This window comes from Haliotis asinina, chromosome 14 (genome assembly GCF_037392515.1).
Source record: "Haliotis asinina isolate JCU_RB_2024 chromosome 14, JCU_Hal_asi_v2, whole genome shotgun sequence".
Lineage (NCBI taxonomy): Eukaryota > Metazoa > Mollusca > Gastropoda > Lepetellida > Haliotidae > Haliotis > Haliotis asinina.
The window spans coordinates 29,013,011-29,029,027 of record NC_090293.1 but is presented as its reverse complement, the minus strand read 5'-3'; the positions used below and the strand labels follow the sequence as shown (position 1 = coordinate 29,029,027).

The 16,017-nt window shown below is 38.6% G+C and overlaps 1 protein-coding gene across 3 annotated transcripts in view; it reads right to left on the bottom strand.

Annotated features, from left to right (window-relative positions):
* Positions 1-910: 910 nt before the first annotated feature.
* The window catches only part of LOC137261164 (uncharacterized), a 46,282-nt gene continuing 31,175 nt past the window's right edge, over positions 911-16,017 (bottom strand). Inside the window, exons 4-9 of one of the 3 annotated variants that reach the window (XM_067798866.1) lie at positions 13,976-14,029; positions 13,366-13,504; positions 12,305-12,420; positions 9,501-9,573; positions 8,170-8,646; positions 911-6,333 (exon numbers count right to left, since the gene is read on the bottom strand). In XM_067798866.1, coding sequence (XP_067654967.1) covers positions 6,263-6,333; positions 8,170-8,646; positions 9,501-9,573; positions 12,305-12,420; positions 13,366-13,504; positions 13,976-14,029 — 930 coding nt within the window. In that variant the 3' untranslated portion in view covers positions 911-6,262. The remainder of the gene's footprint in view (positions 6,334-8,169; positions 8,647-9,500; positions 9,574-12,304; positions 12,421-13,365; positions 13,505-13,975; positions 14,030-16,017) is intronic. The other 2 variants (XM_067798867.1, XM_067798868.1) reach the window with 2 other exon arrangements.

Below are 16,017 nucleotides of genomic sequence, written 5' to 3'. Positions count from 1 at the left end.
ATCTTAAGAAGTTTATGTTTCCTAATAATGTTAAAACACAATTTCAGTCTTCATGTAGATGCGTGTTATATATAAACAACCAGTGATTTGCTGGTCTGCACTTGCACAGGCATGTGTTTGGACACACCAGAAATATGTGATCATGGGTTCGAATCCCGGTTTGCACTGATTGAATTTCCAGGGGTTTCAGTACCATATCCGTAATCGTTGGCTTCAATCACGTGTTCACAGAGTACACCACTTTGTTCTTTCTTCTTACAATGAGGTTGTCACACTTAAAATAAATATTAATACTCATTCACTCACTCACCTGATATAATCTTGTTAGGGCCTGAACATCTCAAAGTGATTGACTGAGTTAAGTTTTACGCCACACCCACTTATATTCCAACTATAAAGAAACGGTCTGTAAATAATCGAATTTCGAAGAGACAATCCAGTGACCAACAGCATGAACATCAACTTACACCATTGGGATACGATGACGTGCGTCAACCAAGTCAGCGAGTCTGACCACCTGACCCCATGAGTCAGCTCTTCCGACAAACGTGCTTTACGGAAGACCATTTATAACCCGTATGTTCACTGGTACATTTGTAAATTTATTTTAACTTATTTGGAAATATTTGGGTACCATTACCCTATCGTGTATTAACCTATCGTCTTTCCCGATCCTGACCTCTAATGATTCGGTTTAGAAAAGGTGACCTATCCTATTTGCGTCGATTGATTGCTCATGTTGTTGATCACTAGGTTGTCTCTACCAGACTCGATTATTTACAGACGGTCACCTCATAGCTTGAAAATTGCTGAGTGCGGCGTTAAACAACAACCAACCACCAACCAACAGCCCCGATCCTTCAGCTCGTACGTAAACTAGATTCTCAACAAAGGAAAAAAACAATGCCACTTTTCTTTAATATCTTTTATTATTCTGAGAAGAGGACACAAATACCTGCAGTAAGAACTGCTATAGTATATCTATGGTAAATAAGGTGCATATGCAATGCCAGTATCACATTCGGGTGGAATCGTCAACTATATACAATGAATTTTAACAGTATAATAATACAGGAAGGTCATAGTTCAAACAAATGTCGTCTATACATTTTAACACAAACGCTACCATGTAGAAGAGTACAAAATTGTCATCACCATCTTCATCTTCTTTATCATCATCATCATGATCATCATCATCTAAACCTAGTGTTATAGATATATCGTAACATATCATTCGTCTTTTAACCGGACGAGGTCATTGCATAATATACCTGGTAAAGTGGACATTAGCTTATATACATGAATTATTTACATAAATCTACAAAGATGTCTAGGTTGCTATTTATTGCAATGTAGTAAAAAATGGTATCGAAAACGAATACCAGAATTTGAAATTTTCAAACATCGAATTTTTCAATTTCAGTTGATGACAACATGCTGCATCTTTGCATTCCGATTTTGAGAAGTGAAAATTGGGTAAAATGCTCATTTACAGAGATACGTGTACTTCCTGAATCAAAACATGTTTTCATGTCCGTTAATTGAAAATGGCATTCACTCACACATGATTGCAGGTATGGTTTTACATATGGGATTGTTGGACTCAGGTTGCCAGCTGTGATATGCATTATCACATTGTTCAGACTTGAAATCAAGTGAAGAGTTATCTACCCTCAATCCCTCATACAGCGATGGGAACAAACGAGTGACGATCTTCATTGTGTAGGAACGTTCAGATAACCTAAATAAAGCGTTCTCACGTCACACCAAAGACGGGGTTCCCTAGCCCTGCATAAAGCACATTGTGTGGAGACTTAACAATTACATTATTGGTGTCACATAATCAACCAGGGTCTCCCTTCAACAGCTAAGGTTAACCTCAACTCCGATTCTCTAACATTGCACTAAGGTTAACTTAGTGATTTAAGTGCTTTTTGAAAGCAAGAACTGATAGGTTTCGCCACCGCCGAACAAACATCATACTACACAAAGTTGCAACCTTTTCTTTAACATCAGGCATATATCGAGATAGTTTTAGACTGTTATGAAATTTTAACGCAATAGATTTCAAAGGAAAGACTGTAATATAGATGCTGGTTAGAAACTATAGCGGAAAAGCTCGACAAGAACTGCTTTCTACTGCTTAAAATCTGACTGCATAAAGTCGACTGCTTGTTTGACGTCATACTTTATCTTGTTCAGCAGTGGCGAAATTGTGTGATTTGGCTGGAATTTTACTAATATTACTAAACTAGAATCCAGATCACTCGCTAAGGTGCATCCGGCAATTATGTCATTGATTCCTGAATACAGATTGTGTCTGACATTTTAGTACGGTGTCTGGGACACATTGAGCCAGTTTTACGGATGAACCTTTGGCGTTCAGCATAATGATCACACTGCACTACAGAACATTGAAACCTGAATCATTATTTGCTGTTTGGCTTAAACTGTTGACATGCTCTGTACACTCGGTGGCTAACGTCAAAACTGACATAAAACATCGATTTGAACAGAACAATACTTTCAGATACATGATCCTTTTAGCAATGATATAATACGGCACAGATGTCAACACCATCGTATTACAGGTTTGAATCAGCCATACATCATAACAGAATACCTGTCCTTGTGCTTTTACATTTGATTTCAGCTGTTGAGACAGACTCTCACGCTGCACGCGTAACTCGAGCGAATCAATTTCTTTGCACAGTGTACTTTATTTAAGTCCTGTTCCTGTGAGGAATAATATATAATGTACTTTCCTGACAACTCTAATGATGCTGCTGAACCGAAACCTACACTACATGAGCAAATATCCAGTGAGAAATACATCTCACCTCAGTAAACGAACACCGCCATGCATGCAAAGATTTAACGGCAAGATATGTCCAGAATGCCGAATCAGTAGCACATTTTTGTGTAACATACAAATTAAATCTTTATAACTTGCTTCAGAGATTGGCAAAATTTTAGATATTCTAAACCTCTATCCTCAAGAGAGACGTATAGAAATATGGAATGAACTCTACTTCGTGTTACTGATTAAAAACCTTAAATAATGATCACTCCCATTTCTGAAACCTGAAATACTTATTCATTACAAAAGCAGTAGGTTCAGATGACAGAACGTTCAAAAGGGATTTAAAAACACAGGACTAAATCTAAGCCATTTGAGTGTCTGTCTAGATTACATCGTATTTCCCCGATGACGGGACAAAATCGTAAACTGCCCGTCGCAAGACCCACAAATAATACTGGGGCCCAAAACTGTTTCTAAAGAAAATAGATCACAACTTCAAGTACAGTACTTCTGATATTTTGTACTAGTGACGTGAAGCATATGTGGAGTTATGTCCCTTGGCCGTTTCAGTATGTGCTGAGTCGATGACCATGATATAACTAAAATACTGTTTAAAGCGACATTATACGTCACTCTGTCACTGCGAAAATCATTAGGAATTACTTGTCACTCCTGGACACAAAACAGGTAATGGTACATATTGCCATGAAGATAAGTAGCAGCTTCGTTTGTGTTTGTACGACGAGTAGACGAGTACAAGTAATGCCTTGTCTTTACGGGTGTGCTGGAAAGAATGTATTCTCTCAGTCTGGATGTTAAATTTCTTTAAGGTAGAAAATGACGGGCCTGCGCGTTCATTCTTTGGTACGTTTTGGAATCATGGTAATGGATTAGAAAGAGGATGGTCAATGTCTTGACAGCCAGTGGTTTCTTCGAATAAGAAATGTAATTCTACAAGATATCTGGTTTTCTTTCGTTGTTCTGAAAGGGTTTAACAACCAGAAAGATGAACCTAGTCCAATGAAATACTGAATTTAGTTCAGAAGCGCACTTCAGAAACGTTCACATGAAACAAATGCATAGTTTACATCACTGACAGCTAAAACACAGACATTCATGTTTGCCTGAGAAACCTAATGGACCTAAGCTTCTGATACTCTGACAAATCAGTGCAGTAAAAGACTACACAGTGTAGTAGGTTACAGTAAAGTACATCGTGATGTGCATGTAATGATTAAACCACCTGGATGTCAGATGTCTTTATGTGACAATGTCCTCAGACATCAGTGAAAAATGAAAATGAAGCTGCATTAACTTGTATATGAATTTAGAAAGAATACTAAATTTAAAAAAGATGATGCATGAACTTCTTGTCAGTTTAATCCTGAGATTTAACATAATTTGTATTTCAGTAAGGACATAGCACAGTGATTGCCTGTAGGTCACATGTATTTTTAATTTTTAAGATAACTGTACCTTTTCGTACTTTTGAAATTAATTGAAAGCATAAGATACGTTGTTTATTAAATCCTACTCTGTCCGGGATCTTAATTTAGAGGGAGGGGGTCCTTTATGTTTAGTACGAGTCAAGCATTGATGCAGTATTGCGCTATCTATCTCAGGGGTTTTCAGGGTTGAGGTAAAAACGTCAAACGTCAAAATCAATGGCCATAGTAGTCACACTGACCACCCACATCAACCCAATTCATAATATCTTGGAAAGTCGAAATGGTCACAAACCAAAAATCAAGATGGCTACTTCAAAGGCCATGTATAAATAATACTAGATCTTATTCATCGAAAGGTTTAAATAACATGTATCATGATTGAAACGCGTTTGTGATGGCTTTACATAGCTTGTATTACATAGCTTTGATGCTGTTGATAATTGGATAACTCAGTCTCGGTGACAACTATACGATGGCAGGGTAAGAGCGTGGAAAATCGTCTACCCAGCTTTTGAGGTGGGAAATTACACGTATAGGGTGGTACACCATGGCTGGACCAACTGTGCACAATATACTCCATGGCAGAGCTCAGACCAACGCTTTTGGAACAACATGATCGCACCATTAGTGATGTCATATGCACGGAGCGTTGGGAAATGTTTCATCTTTTTAAATGATAATACACTTGCCAGGGTTGTTAAATCATTCCTCCAACGGCTAAACATCCATATCATGCCATGACCAGCAATCGGACCCACGTTTACCATCTGTACGTAAGCAGTAGACGGTTGCAAATTTCGAATTTGATCCTGGCATCTTCAACGACTCAGTGTTCCACACTTTCACTACATCATCCATGATGACCCATTACATTTTATACTCTCCATCACATATATCATTTCCATTTGCCAAAGTATGTGGATTAAATGAATCGATGACCCCCATTACACCCAACAAAGTGGGCATACTTTCTCAGGAATACGGCACCTACTTCAGTCCGCGGGGAGTGATCTTTGCATTCTCGTACGTCTATAAGGATGGAAATCTTAATCCACCTGGGTGGATGTCCATCTGCCCTAATCTGAACGAGGGTAGCCTGGTGGCTAAAGTGTTCGCTTGTCACGCCGTAGACCCGGGTCCGACAATGTGAGAAGCCTTACTTATCTGAATGAACAAACACTGTGAGTGACGACTGAAAAGTACTCGGAAATCTGTAAGTACTGTCAGACATGCTATGCACTAATGCACCATGTAATGCTAATGGCAAAACTACTATTAACGATATTTGGTATTAAGTGAATAAAGTTATAAAACATATGTAGGTACATTGTTTATATTAATGTTTAGTAAGTGGCCATTTTGATTTTTGTTTGCAGGTTTCAGTGTCGACTTCTTTTCCTTTTCATGACGTCATTTGGACCAGGGATCCCTGGATATTTGGACTTCTTTCAAAGACACTGTGACCAATGTTATTTTTTCGACAATCTAAAAGCAACCTGTGATTTTCAAAGTAGTTAATTCCGTACCAAATAGGATAACCAGTTCTCCGGAAGAAACTCCAGAAAAGTTGCTGTTTTGTGCATGTAGAGGATGAAGGAAGAAGTACAAATGATATGGTTTTGAGAATGTATTGAGGATAAGAATTTATCTGCTCAATAATCATCGCCAGCATATGACATTTGGCACGAAAATGACATGCCATTAATGACAGTTTTACCGTAATAGCGTCCTATACGTGTAATATCCTATACATGTAATATCCTATACGTGTATCTGCGTATAGGGATCTCAGAGTTACAGAAATGTAAGGCATTATGACAACAATGATCATTTCAACAAGAAATAGTGGAAATTCCTGAAAAGAATAATGTTCTAGAACAGGAACTGTTCAGACAACGTTCTAAATGAAGCTGGTAGAAAACAACCCCGTGCAGGATTATATTGCATTAGAAGAATAATGGGATATTTGACGAAATACTACACATTGCTGGGTCCTGGTAGGCTCCTCGTATCACACGTTGATCTCTTCTTCAGAGTCGTCGGGGCTCAGAGGTATGTGACTTGTGTTGTCACCTCGAAAGTCTGCAACAGAACTATCAGAATGTCAGACAGTGTCAGTATATTGGGAAAAATATATATTATGGGACTCACTGATTTCCATATGCTTAATGTTGAATTTATAAGAGTACATCCCATATTGATATTGATATTTATTTAATCATGGTGTGGCTCAACGTAATCTTATTTTCTTCCTATTCTTATCAACTTGCTCACGCTTTTTGGGTGTTGTGATGCATGTCAGAATAAGTATGACTTGATCAAATGTGGTTATTTGTCTATCGTATGTAATGTTTGTTTGTCTGTTCTACTCATTCACGTAACTTTCCTTGCAGTTTGTAAAACAACAATATTACAATTATTCATTTGAGATAGATCTGAAAAATCTTATTTGATGATTTTTTTTGTATATTACATAAGATGAACTGTTTTCAAATAATCTATTGTTAATCTATGTACGACATTTTATAAAACAAGATATGCCATGTGTAATAGATTTTAATTCATTTAAGAGTTTTTTTACGGTTAATTTGTGTCTTTTCAAATTTCCATGGTCTGTAAAAGGTAACACTGATAATAGATAACGCACTGACATACCTGTATACGATGACGTCATTGCGTACATACTCACATTTACGACTGTAAGATGTAAGCCTTCATCGTTATTTCATTCACGCGTGCACTTACCTATATTACCTGTTATGAGATGTAAAGCCAAATAATGATTATATAATTCACGATTGCTCTTATAAATATTACTTGTTGTGAGATGTTAAGCCAAAATATAATTAATTCAAGCAGGTAAAGTGAAAACATAAATACTTCATTCACGATTGAACCTACATATATTTGCTATTGTACGAGAGCCAAAACAAAGGTTTTCCTTCAGTTTTACTAACTAATAACACCTCTTGCAAGACGTAAAGATATACACTTTATTCCTTGTCAACTTAATAGAAACATTGTCCCACAAAAAGAAAACAGACAAATTGTTAGTAATTCTTAAATAGAAAAGAACACCCTCTAACAAATGATACACTTCACGGAAAGTACGCCCTGTGCTTTACGTGGTAGCCTTAACCTTCGCCGTAATCGTAGTGTCACGATGCGCCACCGCCGACCACGTTTACCGATGCTATGTCACAACATGGTCTGTCAAATAAAAGATTAAAATCCTATTAAAGTGCAAAAGAAAAGCAGCAAGGTGTATCAAACGGTTTTCGTGGCGAGGATGACAGAATAGATAAGCAAACCAAAACAAGCTCATGACACATTTGTCATGGATACAGTAAAAACATATCCTAAACTGGCACCCGTTGTCTGTTCCGTACAGACCTTTTCACAAGTCTTCTACTCAGTCAACAAGCAGACCCAAGCCAGAACTGGCCAGTGTTTTTGGTTCGTTTTGGAATACATGAAAAGTCCCTGTGATCTGTCATCGAATAATTATATCAAACGTATACTATTTGGAGCATGTTGGAATGTAACAGTACTATTTGAGACTATTCTCGACAAGCCATGTCACCAAATGTGTTGTCAATTATTATTAAATCAATAGTTAACAGTTTAACTGACCTCCATCATAAACTTAGCATTCTAACAACGGTGTTTTTAACGATTGTAACAAATTTTTTAAAAAAACCCAACTTTCATTGACCCTCGCCAACCTTCCTTAACTACAAATTATTATATGAATGTTTACATCTTACTGGCCAGTAGTGTGTGTATCTATTGGCAAGTGCCCGGTGACTGAGTAGTTACGAAGCGACAACATGTCCCCCAGTTGGTGCAGGGCCTTGATTTCCCTGAAGTGTTCTCCTTTGGTCAGAGGATGAATAATAGAAGAAAAATAGTCCTCACCACTCACCACATAATTGCTCCCCCTCGTGTACCCAGGTGTACTACGAACTGAGGCTTTACTGTGAAAACTAGCTCTACGTGCTTCTTCCGACGCAGCTCTATCATCTTTGGCTGTCGCACTTAAGAAACCATCGTTGACGTAAAACACGTTCCCATTTTCAATATTTTCAATACTATGACTTCTACGAGGGACCGTATGACTTCGCTTCCAAAGAACTTTTTTGGGCTTCTTTTTCTTAGTCTCTACCTTTTTGGCTGGTTTTACATCAATCTCAATCGCTTCGTCCACTTCCGTTTCCTCTTTTACGTCATTTCCGTTTTCGTCCTCGTCTTCGTCTTCGTCTGCCAGCGCCTCTCGGAAGAGTTTGCCATATATTTCGTCCTCGTATATAGCGTTTTTACCCAGTGTACTGATCAGCATTAGTGATGCGAATGAAGACATGGCGGCTATTGTTGCATTATGTCGCCCTTTGCCATCTGAAATCAATTGTATAGTTAGTTCTGTAGACCTTTGAGAAATAAAGTATTTTTCCTTCTTTTTTGAAACACACAAAACAACTTTATTTGTATTTGTTGAGAGAAGAAGAAGAATGTTTCTTGAAGCCTTTTGAAGATGTAAGAAGTATAAAGTCGTCTGCCAGATTTAGCGAATAAATAATGGATAAATATTCGCTGAACGAGAGGTTGAAAGAAAGTGACGCCCTATCCGACTGAAAGAAAATGCTTTATGTGTAAGTGACTGTTCTAGAAAATACCAGAGTTAATAGTTAATCAATAGAGTTCATATCATTACAGATACAACAACAATTATCAGGTATAATTGTTATATTCTAGTAATTTCCCTTACCATAATGCAATGAGTTTCTGCTAATCGTTTAATTTACGATGATTCTATGTAAGAGCTAGAACCCTTACAATTATCAGATAACTTACTCTGAAATCACGTGAAGATGTCTTCTAATGTGCATCTTCAAACATAAGCATCAAACCCCTTTTATACCGATTCTAAACATAAACATTCATTTATTCATAACTCAATAGCGACGGTACTAACTGTTCTCGAAACGATCAGCGTATCCTGCCCTAAAGGTGTAAACAGTGTGAGATTCCTGTTCAGGAATGACCAAACGATAACATTAAGTCTTACATCCTCTTTGTGAAGAGAATCAGTTGAGATGCCTACTAGCTGAAGATAAGACAGTGCCAACACGAGAAAGCGAATTTCTACCCTTCTACCTGTTTGTGTACATGCATATCTTCCATGCAGAAGGGTTTGTTACCATGACATTGTTCTTATAAATATATAAAATGTTTTAGTTTTTTGTACTTACAGACACATGCTGATATTTCAATTTCAGGTATATCTCTGCTTTTGCACAGGGCGATTAACAACTGGACATCTTTCTGCAACAACATCATGACAACATCAACAATCTGAATGTACGAATGGTAATTACTGGCAAAATGTAAAAAAGTAGACAAAGGGTGAACTTATCAAAATATACCTTGCCATCACTTGACATTATTTTCACTTCACGTAATGCCCAAAATATATGCTGCAGGTCCATTTCAAAATATGTTCTTTTAACAAAAACATGGCATAATTGTGTTGAGTACCGGACAAATTATTGATTTCCTCGAAGTACTGCTTTACTTCGGGAGGGATTACGATAGAGAGGGGCATCGTCTAATGGAGTTACTTCCCTTGCCCTATTGCATTTCATTTCATTAATGGAATAAGCTGCCAGGCAAAGGGAAATTGCTTTAGCTTACAAACGATTTCAACAAGTCATTAGGGTGAAACAGTCACATATTTGTATGTATATAAGAACAATGCCATATGTTTGTCGTAAGACGCGACTAACGGGATTGGATGGTCAGGCTCGCAGATGTGGTTCACACATGTCATCGGTTCCCAATTGCACAGATCGATGCTCATGATGTTGACCAGGGGATTGTCTGGTCCAGACTCGATTATTTACAGACCACCGCCATATAGCCTGAATGTTGCTGAGTGCGGCGTAAAACTAAACTTACTCAGTCACGCAATCACTACATGAACAAAATGAATCCGTCTGTAAAAACGTTCCCTGTTCCCAGTGTATTATACAGATGTGTATAACTCTCCACGATGGACGTGATGGAAAAGTTTCGGTTACACGGGCCTTCATCTGGATGTATTTAATGAATGCATAGACCTAATTTTATTGTAACCATTATATTAACAACTCATGGCTACGCAAAAAGTAGGCGTACACAGACACCATCAATACCAGGTACTCTTCGATCAGTTGTAAAACGACGTTGCCGAGTGATATGGAGCACATGTTTTTGTCGCAGCAAGACAATCAAACAAGTTGGCGTATCATTGCACAACAGTTCCATCAAAGGAAAAAAGACGACTCTATTAGACAAGCCACATCAATAAAACGTTGAATTCAAAAAGTGCCTCATGTCTTTATTACAATGCTTTGTCATGAATGCACGTAGGGAGCCTAAATTTGTCTAGTTATAAAGTTACCTGTTTCTTTGCAGTCTGAAATCCCATCATTCCATTCCAACATAAGCTACTGTTCCAACGGTTCACCAAAAAGGATGTTACATCACCAAACTTGCGGAGCCCTAATCAGGTCACACCTAAAGAAATCTCTCACAAAACTCGGAAGACGCCAAGTCTACTCTAGACTTTATCGATTTGAAAGAATGAATTCTTTGTGAAATGGCATCCTTAGAACACCTAATCACCTTTTACTGGTATGGCCTGTCGTGGAGTTTGAGTACATTATTTCAATAGTTCAATTTAAGATGTACCAATCAGATGTGCCTTAGAGTGTGCAAAAGCACATACAGCGTTTTTTTTGTAATTTTGGTCATCAGGTCGGATCACTAAACCACTGCTTGAAGCATAGCATGCACTTTTAAAGAATTACCAAAACACCATAGGTGATTTGCGTGCTGCATGAAGGTTTCAGTCACTAGCCTTCCCCTTCGCCCTGATTGGATTACTTCGAACTTCACATAGGATCATGTCATATACCTACCCGTATTGTACTGGGTTCAACTAGTCTGGGGTTTTAATGCATGATTCAACTGTCATAGATTATCATCCAAGGATGCGTGTTTAGATACCCGGCAATGTTGCTCAAATACATCTGCACGCGTCCTTCAAATACATGCCGATCACTGTTGCTCAAATACATCCTGTGTTGAATATTGTTGAAATACATCTGTATATCTACAAACGTCCATAAATGACGTCACTGTTATTCCAATACATCCGTATATCTGCATGCGTCCGTCAAGGACATACTCGTCACTGTTATTCCAATACATCCGTGTATCTGCATGCGTCCGCCAAGGACATACTCGTCACTGTTATTCCAATACATCCGTATATCTGCATGCGTCCGCCAAGGACATACTCGTCACTGTTATTCCAATACATCCGTATATCTGCATGCGTCCGTCAAGGACATACTCGTCACTGTTATTCCAATACATCCGTGTATCTGCATCCGTCCGCCAAGGACATACTCGTCACTGTTATTCCAATACATCCGTACATCTGCATGCGTCCGCCAAGGACATACTCGTCACTGTTATTCCAATACATCCGTATATCTGCATGCGTCCGCCAAGGACATACTCGTCACTGTTATTCCAATACATCCGTATATCTGCATGCGTCCGTCAAGGACATACTCGTCACTGTTATTCCAATACATCCGTATATCTGCATGCGTCCGCCAAGGACATACTCGTCACTGTTATTCCAATACATCCGTATATCTGCATGCGTCCTTCAAGGCCATACTTGACTTTGTTATTCCAATACATCCGTACATCTTCAAAGACTTACCCATCACTGATAAGTTGGTTCAGTCAGCAGCGTGATGAACTTAGTGTGCTGCGTCCTACCACTTCTTCCAAGCCTTTCCTGCTGTCATACATACTAGCCACAGAAGCCACACATACCCGTGACTGATGTCATACAAACCTTTCAATGACTTTATTCATATTCCTCATGTCTGCTATGCATATCCATGACTGATTGCCACAAACACACTACTGATGTGGCACATATCCGTGACTGATGTCAAGCATGCCTCACCCACCCACCACATGTTATACATACCCGTATTTCTGCCAGCAATGTGTTCAGCTTTGCATTCTTCACCTCACTCTTCTTTTTGGCGCGTTTTATGGTCATCATTTCAATATGATGTTTATGATTCACCGTCATTAAGAAACCTGAAATGAATGTGTGTCATTTAGAATGAGATTTCGAAACCTAAAATTCATTGAAACTGTACACTTTTAGTTAGTTTTTTATTTTAATGGCGTACAACCACACACAGAGTTGCATCTTTGGTCTACAACCGGAAGTGACGTCACAATGCACGTGCTTGACTACTAAAGAAACTTTTGCAAATGTACTTTCTTAAGTGGGACTCGAACCTCGACCCTCCGATTTGAAATCCCTCTCCACTAATGAAATGTTCGAGTCTCTGACCCGTGATAGTGCTGGAATATTCAATTTGCTAAAAGTGATGTAAACTTAACAAACTCACTCAGTCACTCACGCATTGTCATTCTCAACCAGTTATACTATGGTTAATGTATAAGACCTGCCTGAATAAAGAGTCATGACATTCCCTGAATGCAGTCATACGTGATTACATCGGAGCGTTTAATCCAAAGTTATTCCCAATGGTACAAGAAGGGCAATACCAGCCATCAAACTTCAGATCCAAAGTGCTTCTCTTGGTTTCCTTCAATCATTAAGACATGGATCAATCTATCCATATACAGAGGAACAAAAATTATATTTGTTCATAAAGTTTCACACTGACACCAGTGTTTTTCAAAGTCTCCGTGGATCGTGTCTCGATCACAAACAAGTACTTGAGAGACAAGACATGATCAATACCCGGAGCGTAGGACGAAACGACATAATTAAGCTTCTGAATTGCATTGACAGAAAGAAGGTACACAAGCCTTCCTATATTTAACATGCGGTGGGGTAGACTAGTGGTTAAAACATTCGCTCGGAACTCCGAAGGCCCGGGTTCGACTCCCCACAAGGGTACAATATGTGAAGCCCATTTCTGATGAATTATTGCTGGAATAGGGCTAAGATCAGCTCTCCCATGTTGTCTCCTACAACTGACAATACGTATTATGCGGCTGACTCACTATTTACAATCCTGACTACTCTCCAAGGTAGTAGCAAGACAAGGATGGTTGTAGCATCTTTCCCTGTCTCATACCAGCGGCTATCCAGAAAGATGAAATCCAAGGCAAAGGATGCTATCACTATGAAGGCGTCAAATACCTACAACAGAAAACACTCATTTCAAATTTTAGCAAGAAATGAAATCATGACTTACGATTTTGATACATCAGACACAGATCATTACAACTGAAATAAAGTTGAACAACACCCTGAACCTGTGAAATTACGGCGCCAGTACAGGAAATATTGCCTACAGCCATGTGAAAAAAACTTTTCACTCCTTTAGGACAGACTAAACAACAGAACGTGTAAACTGGGTGCCATCAAATAATCAAATAGCACGTCACTGTAATTGACAATTATATTAATGGTTCACCGCTAATAAGCATTAAAACCATATGTTCGGCAAAAGGGTAATCATGTGTGTGAGAGAGTATGTGCATGTCGTGTATGTGCACAACGAATACACACAAAATAATACATCATGGTTCATCAAGCATAGAAACATATATATGTATTTTGCCAAATGATATTCAGTAATACATTGTGTATTGTTTAAATGCGCCTTACCTCGAATTTTTTCTTGAAAAACTTTAAACCAACACAGAACAGCTTTATGAATGTCTGAAAACAGAAACAGAAAATTATGTAGTAACTGCACATATGTTGCCATAAAATCTCTTCGGTCGAATCTAGTGAGCAAGGTAGACAACTCTTAGCGCTGTGTTGAATAACGGTTCCTCCATCTATCTTCAAATGGTTCGAAGATTCGGAACAGAGTGTAACATAGGCTAGAATCTCTGAACCTGGAGGAGGTACGGAAATACTTTAGCAAACGTTCTGGTATATCCACAGACGAGTAGGGGGTGGGCGATAAGACCGATTAACAGGTATATTCCAATTCAAACGTCACTATACGATATGTTGCGGTACACTTTCCGCGAACCGGTTCACCCGATGCAGCTGGCAATTTCCGTGACCATAAACGGTAATTTTCTCGATGTAATAAAAAAATACAAATAAGATTTGTATTTCCTTTATATTATGACACATGAATGGTTGTGAGAATGTCAATTGGTCATATGATTGCATTTCCGTGACTTTTGAATAACCATATGAATAAAAAAAGAACCCTTTATAGATTGGTACTGGCAGGCTTTGCGGGGATAAACGAACCAAAATGGCTGAAGCCACGTCAGACTCTTTTTCTCCAGCTCACAAACTTTAGAGTGGGGTCTTCAATTTGGAAACATTTTCAGTTGATCTCTTGTATAATCACATCTGATTCCTGGCAGTAGGCAGTGCCATTATTAAAAAAGAAAGGAAACAGTAATTTCATTACCTTAAACCATGTGTACACTTTCACAACATATTGCAATACGCTAACACATACGGCAACATACCGTAAAACTTTGGCAACCCTACAGCCGAGTGTAAGAAACAAACTGAGCTTATAAAATGTATGTATAACCGCTGCCATGCTATCATTTTCAGCTACAGAGGCCTACACCGAAACTCTGGTGATTCATTAAGTTGCAAATTAACTCTTTACACTTTTAACATCCTTACACCTGTGGACATTCCCGTCCATGTGTTTTATTCTTTATTGAGATCTATTACTGTATAAATCAATTACAAGTTCAGGAAATATTGTTGTGGTTACAGTCTTGATGATAACCGGTTCGAGTAAGGCTAATTGACGTTACACTTTTTAACGAAATAATGCGTTTTTTACTGCAAGGTCGACCATGTTCCCCTCTGTCGAAGGAAACAAGCCCGGGCTGTTATTATATTTGTCTGTCTTAGGTGCGATAAATTCACACTAAATCACAATGGAAATATGCAGAGTCACTGTGCTTATGGTCAGTTACTTGGCCAATCTTTCTCACTACCTATATGCAGAGGCTGTGTGTGGGGATAGTGGTTAAATGTTCACTCGTCACGCCAAAGACCTGGGTTCTGTTTACCACACGGGAACAATGTGTGAAGTCCATTTCTAGTGTCCCCGCCGAATTATTGCTGGAATATTGCTAAAAGCGGCGTTAAACCATACTCACTCACGCACCTTTATGTAGCGTTGTTCTATGTGAAAGTGCTCCTGTTTACAACACGGCTTTGTGCCATTTGGAACACCAATACATGAGTCACTGCAAGCTTATGTTGTATTGAAATGTTTATAAAAAGACAAAACCCTTTCACATGCCTACGAAATCTATGGCAAAAACAGAGTCGAATGTACAACTGACATTGTAACTCAGTCACACACAATCACACACACACAATCACACACACACACACACACACACACACACACACACACACACACACACACACAAGCAGTTTCCGAAATGATAACACGACACGGATCTTCTCCTACATGTTTCAGAGAAGTCTTCTCCCTGAAGATAAACTATTGAAACATGTAGGAGATGATCTGTATCATGTTATAATTTCGGAAACTACTTGTTATATGTACTACTGTGCGCTCGGTATTCTCATCACCTTCTTGGAGGGATCATGAGATCATAACAAGTCGGGAGAATTTCAGCTGAAAGTAAATCACAACGAAGTACACAACCGGGACAGGGGCCAAACGACCATATCACAAGCTC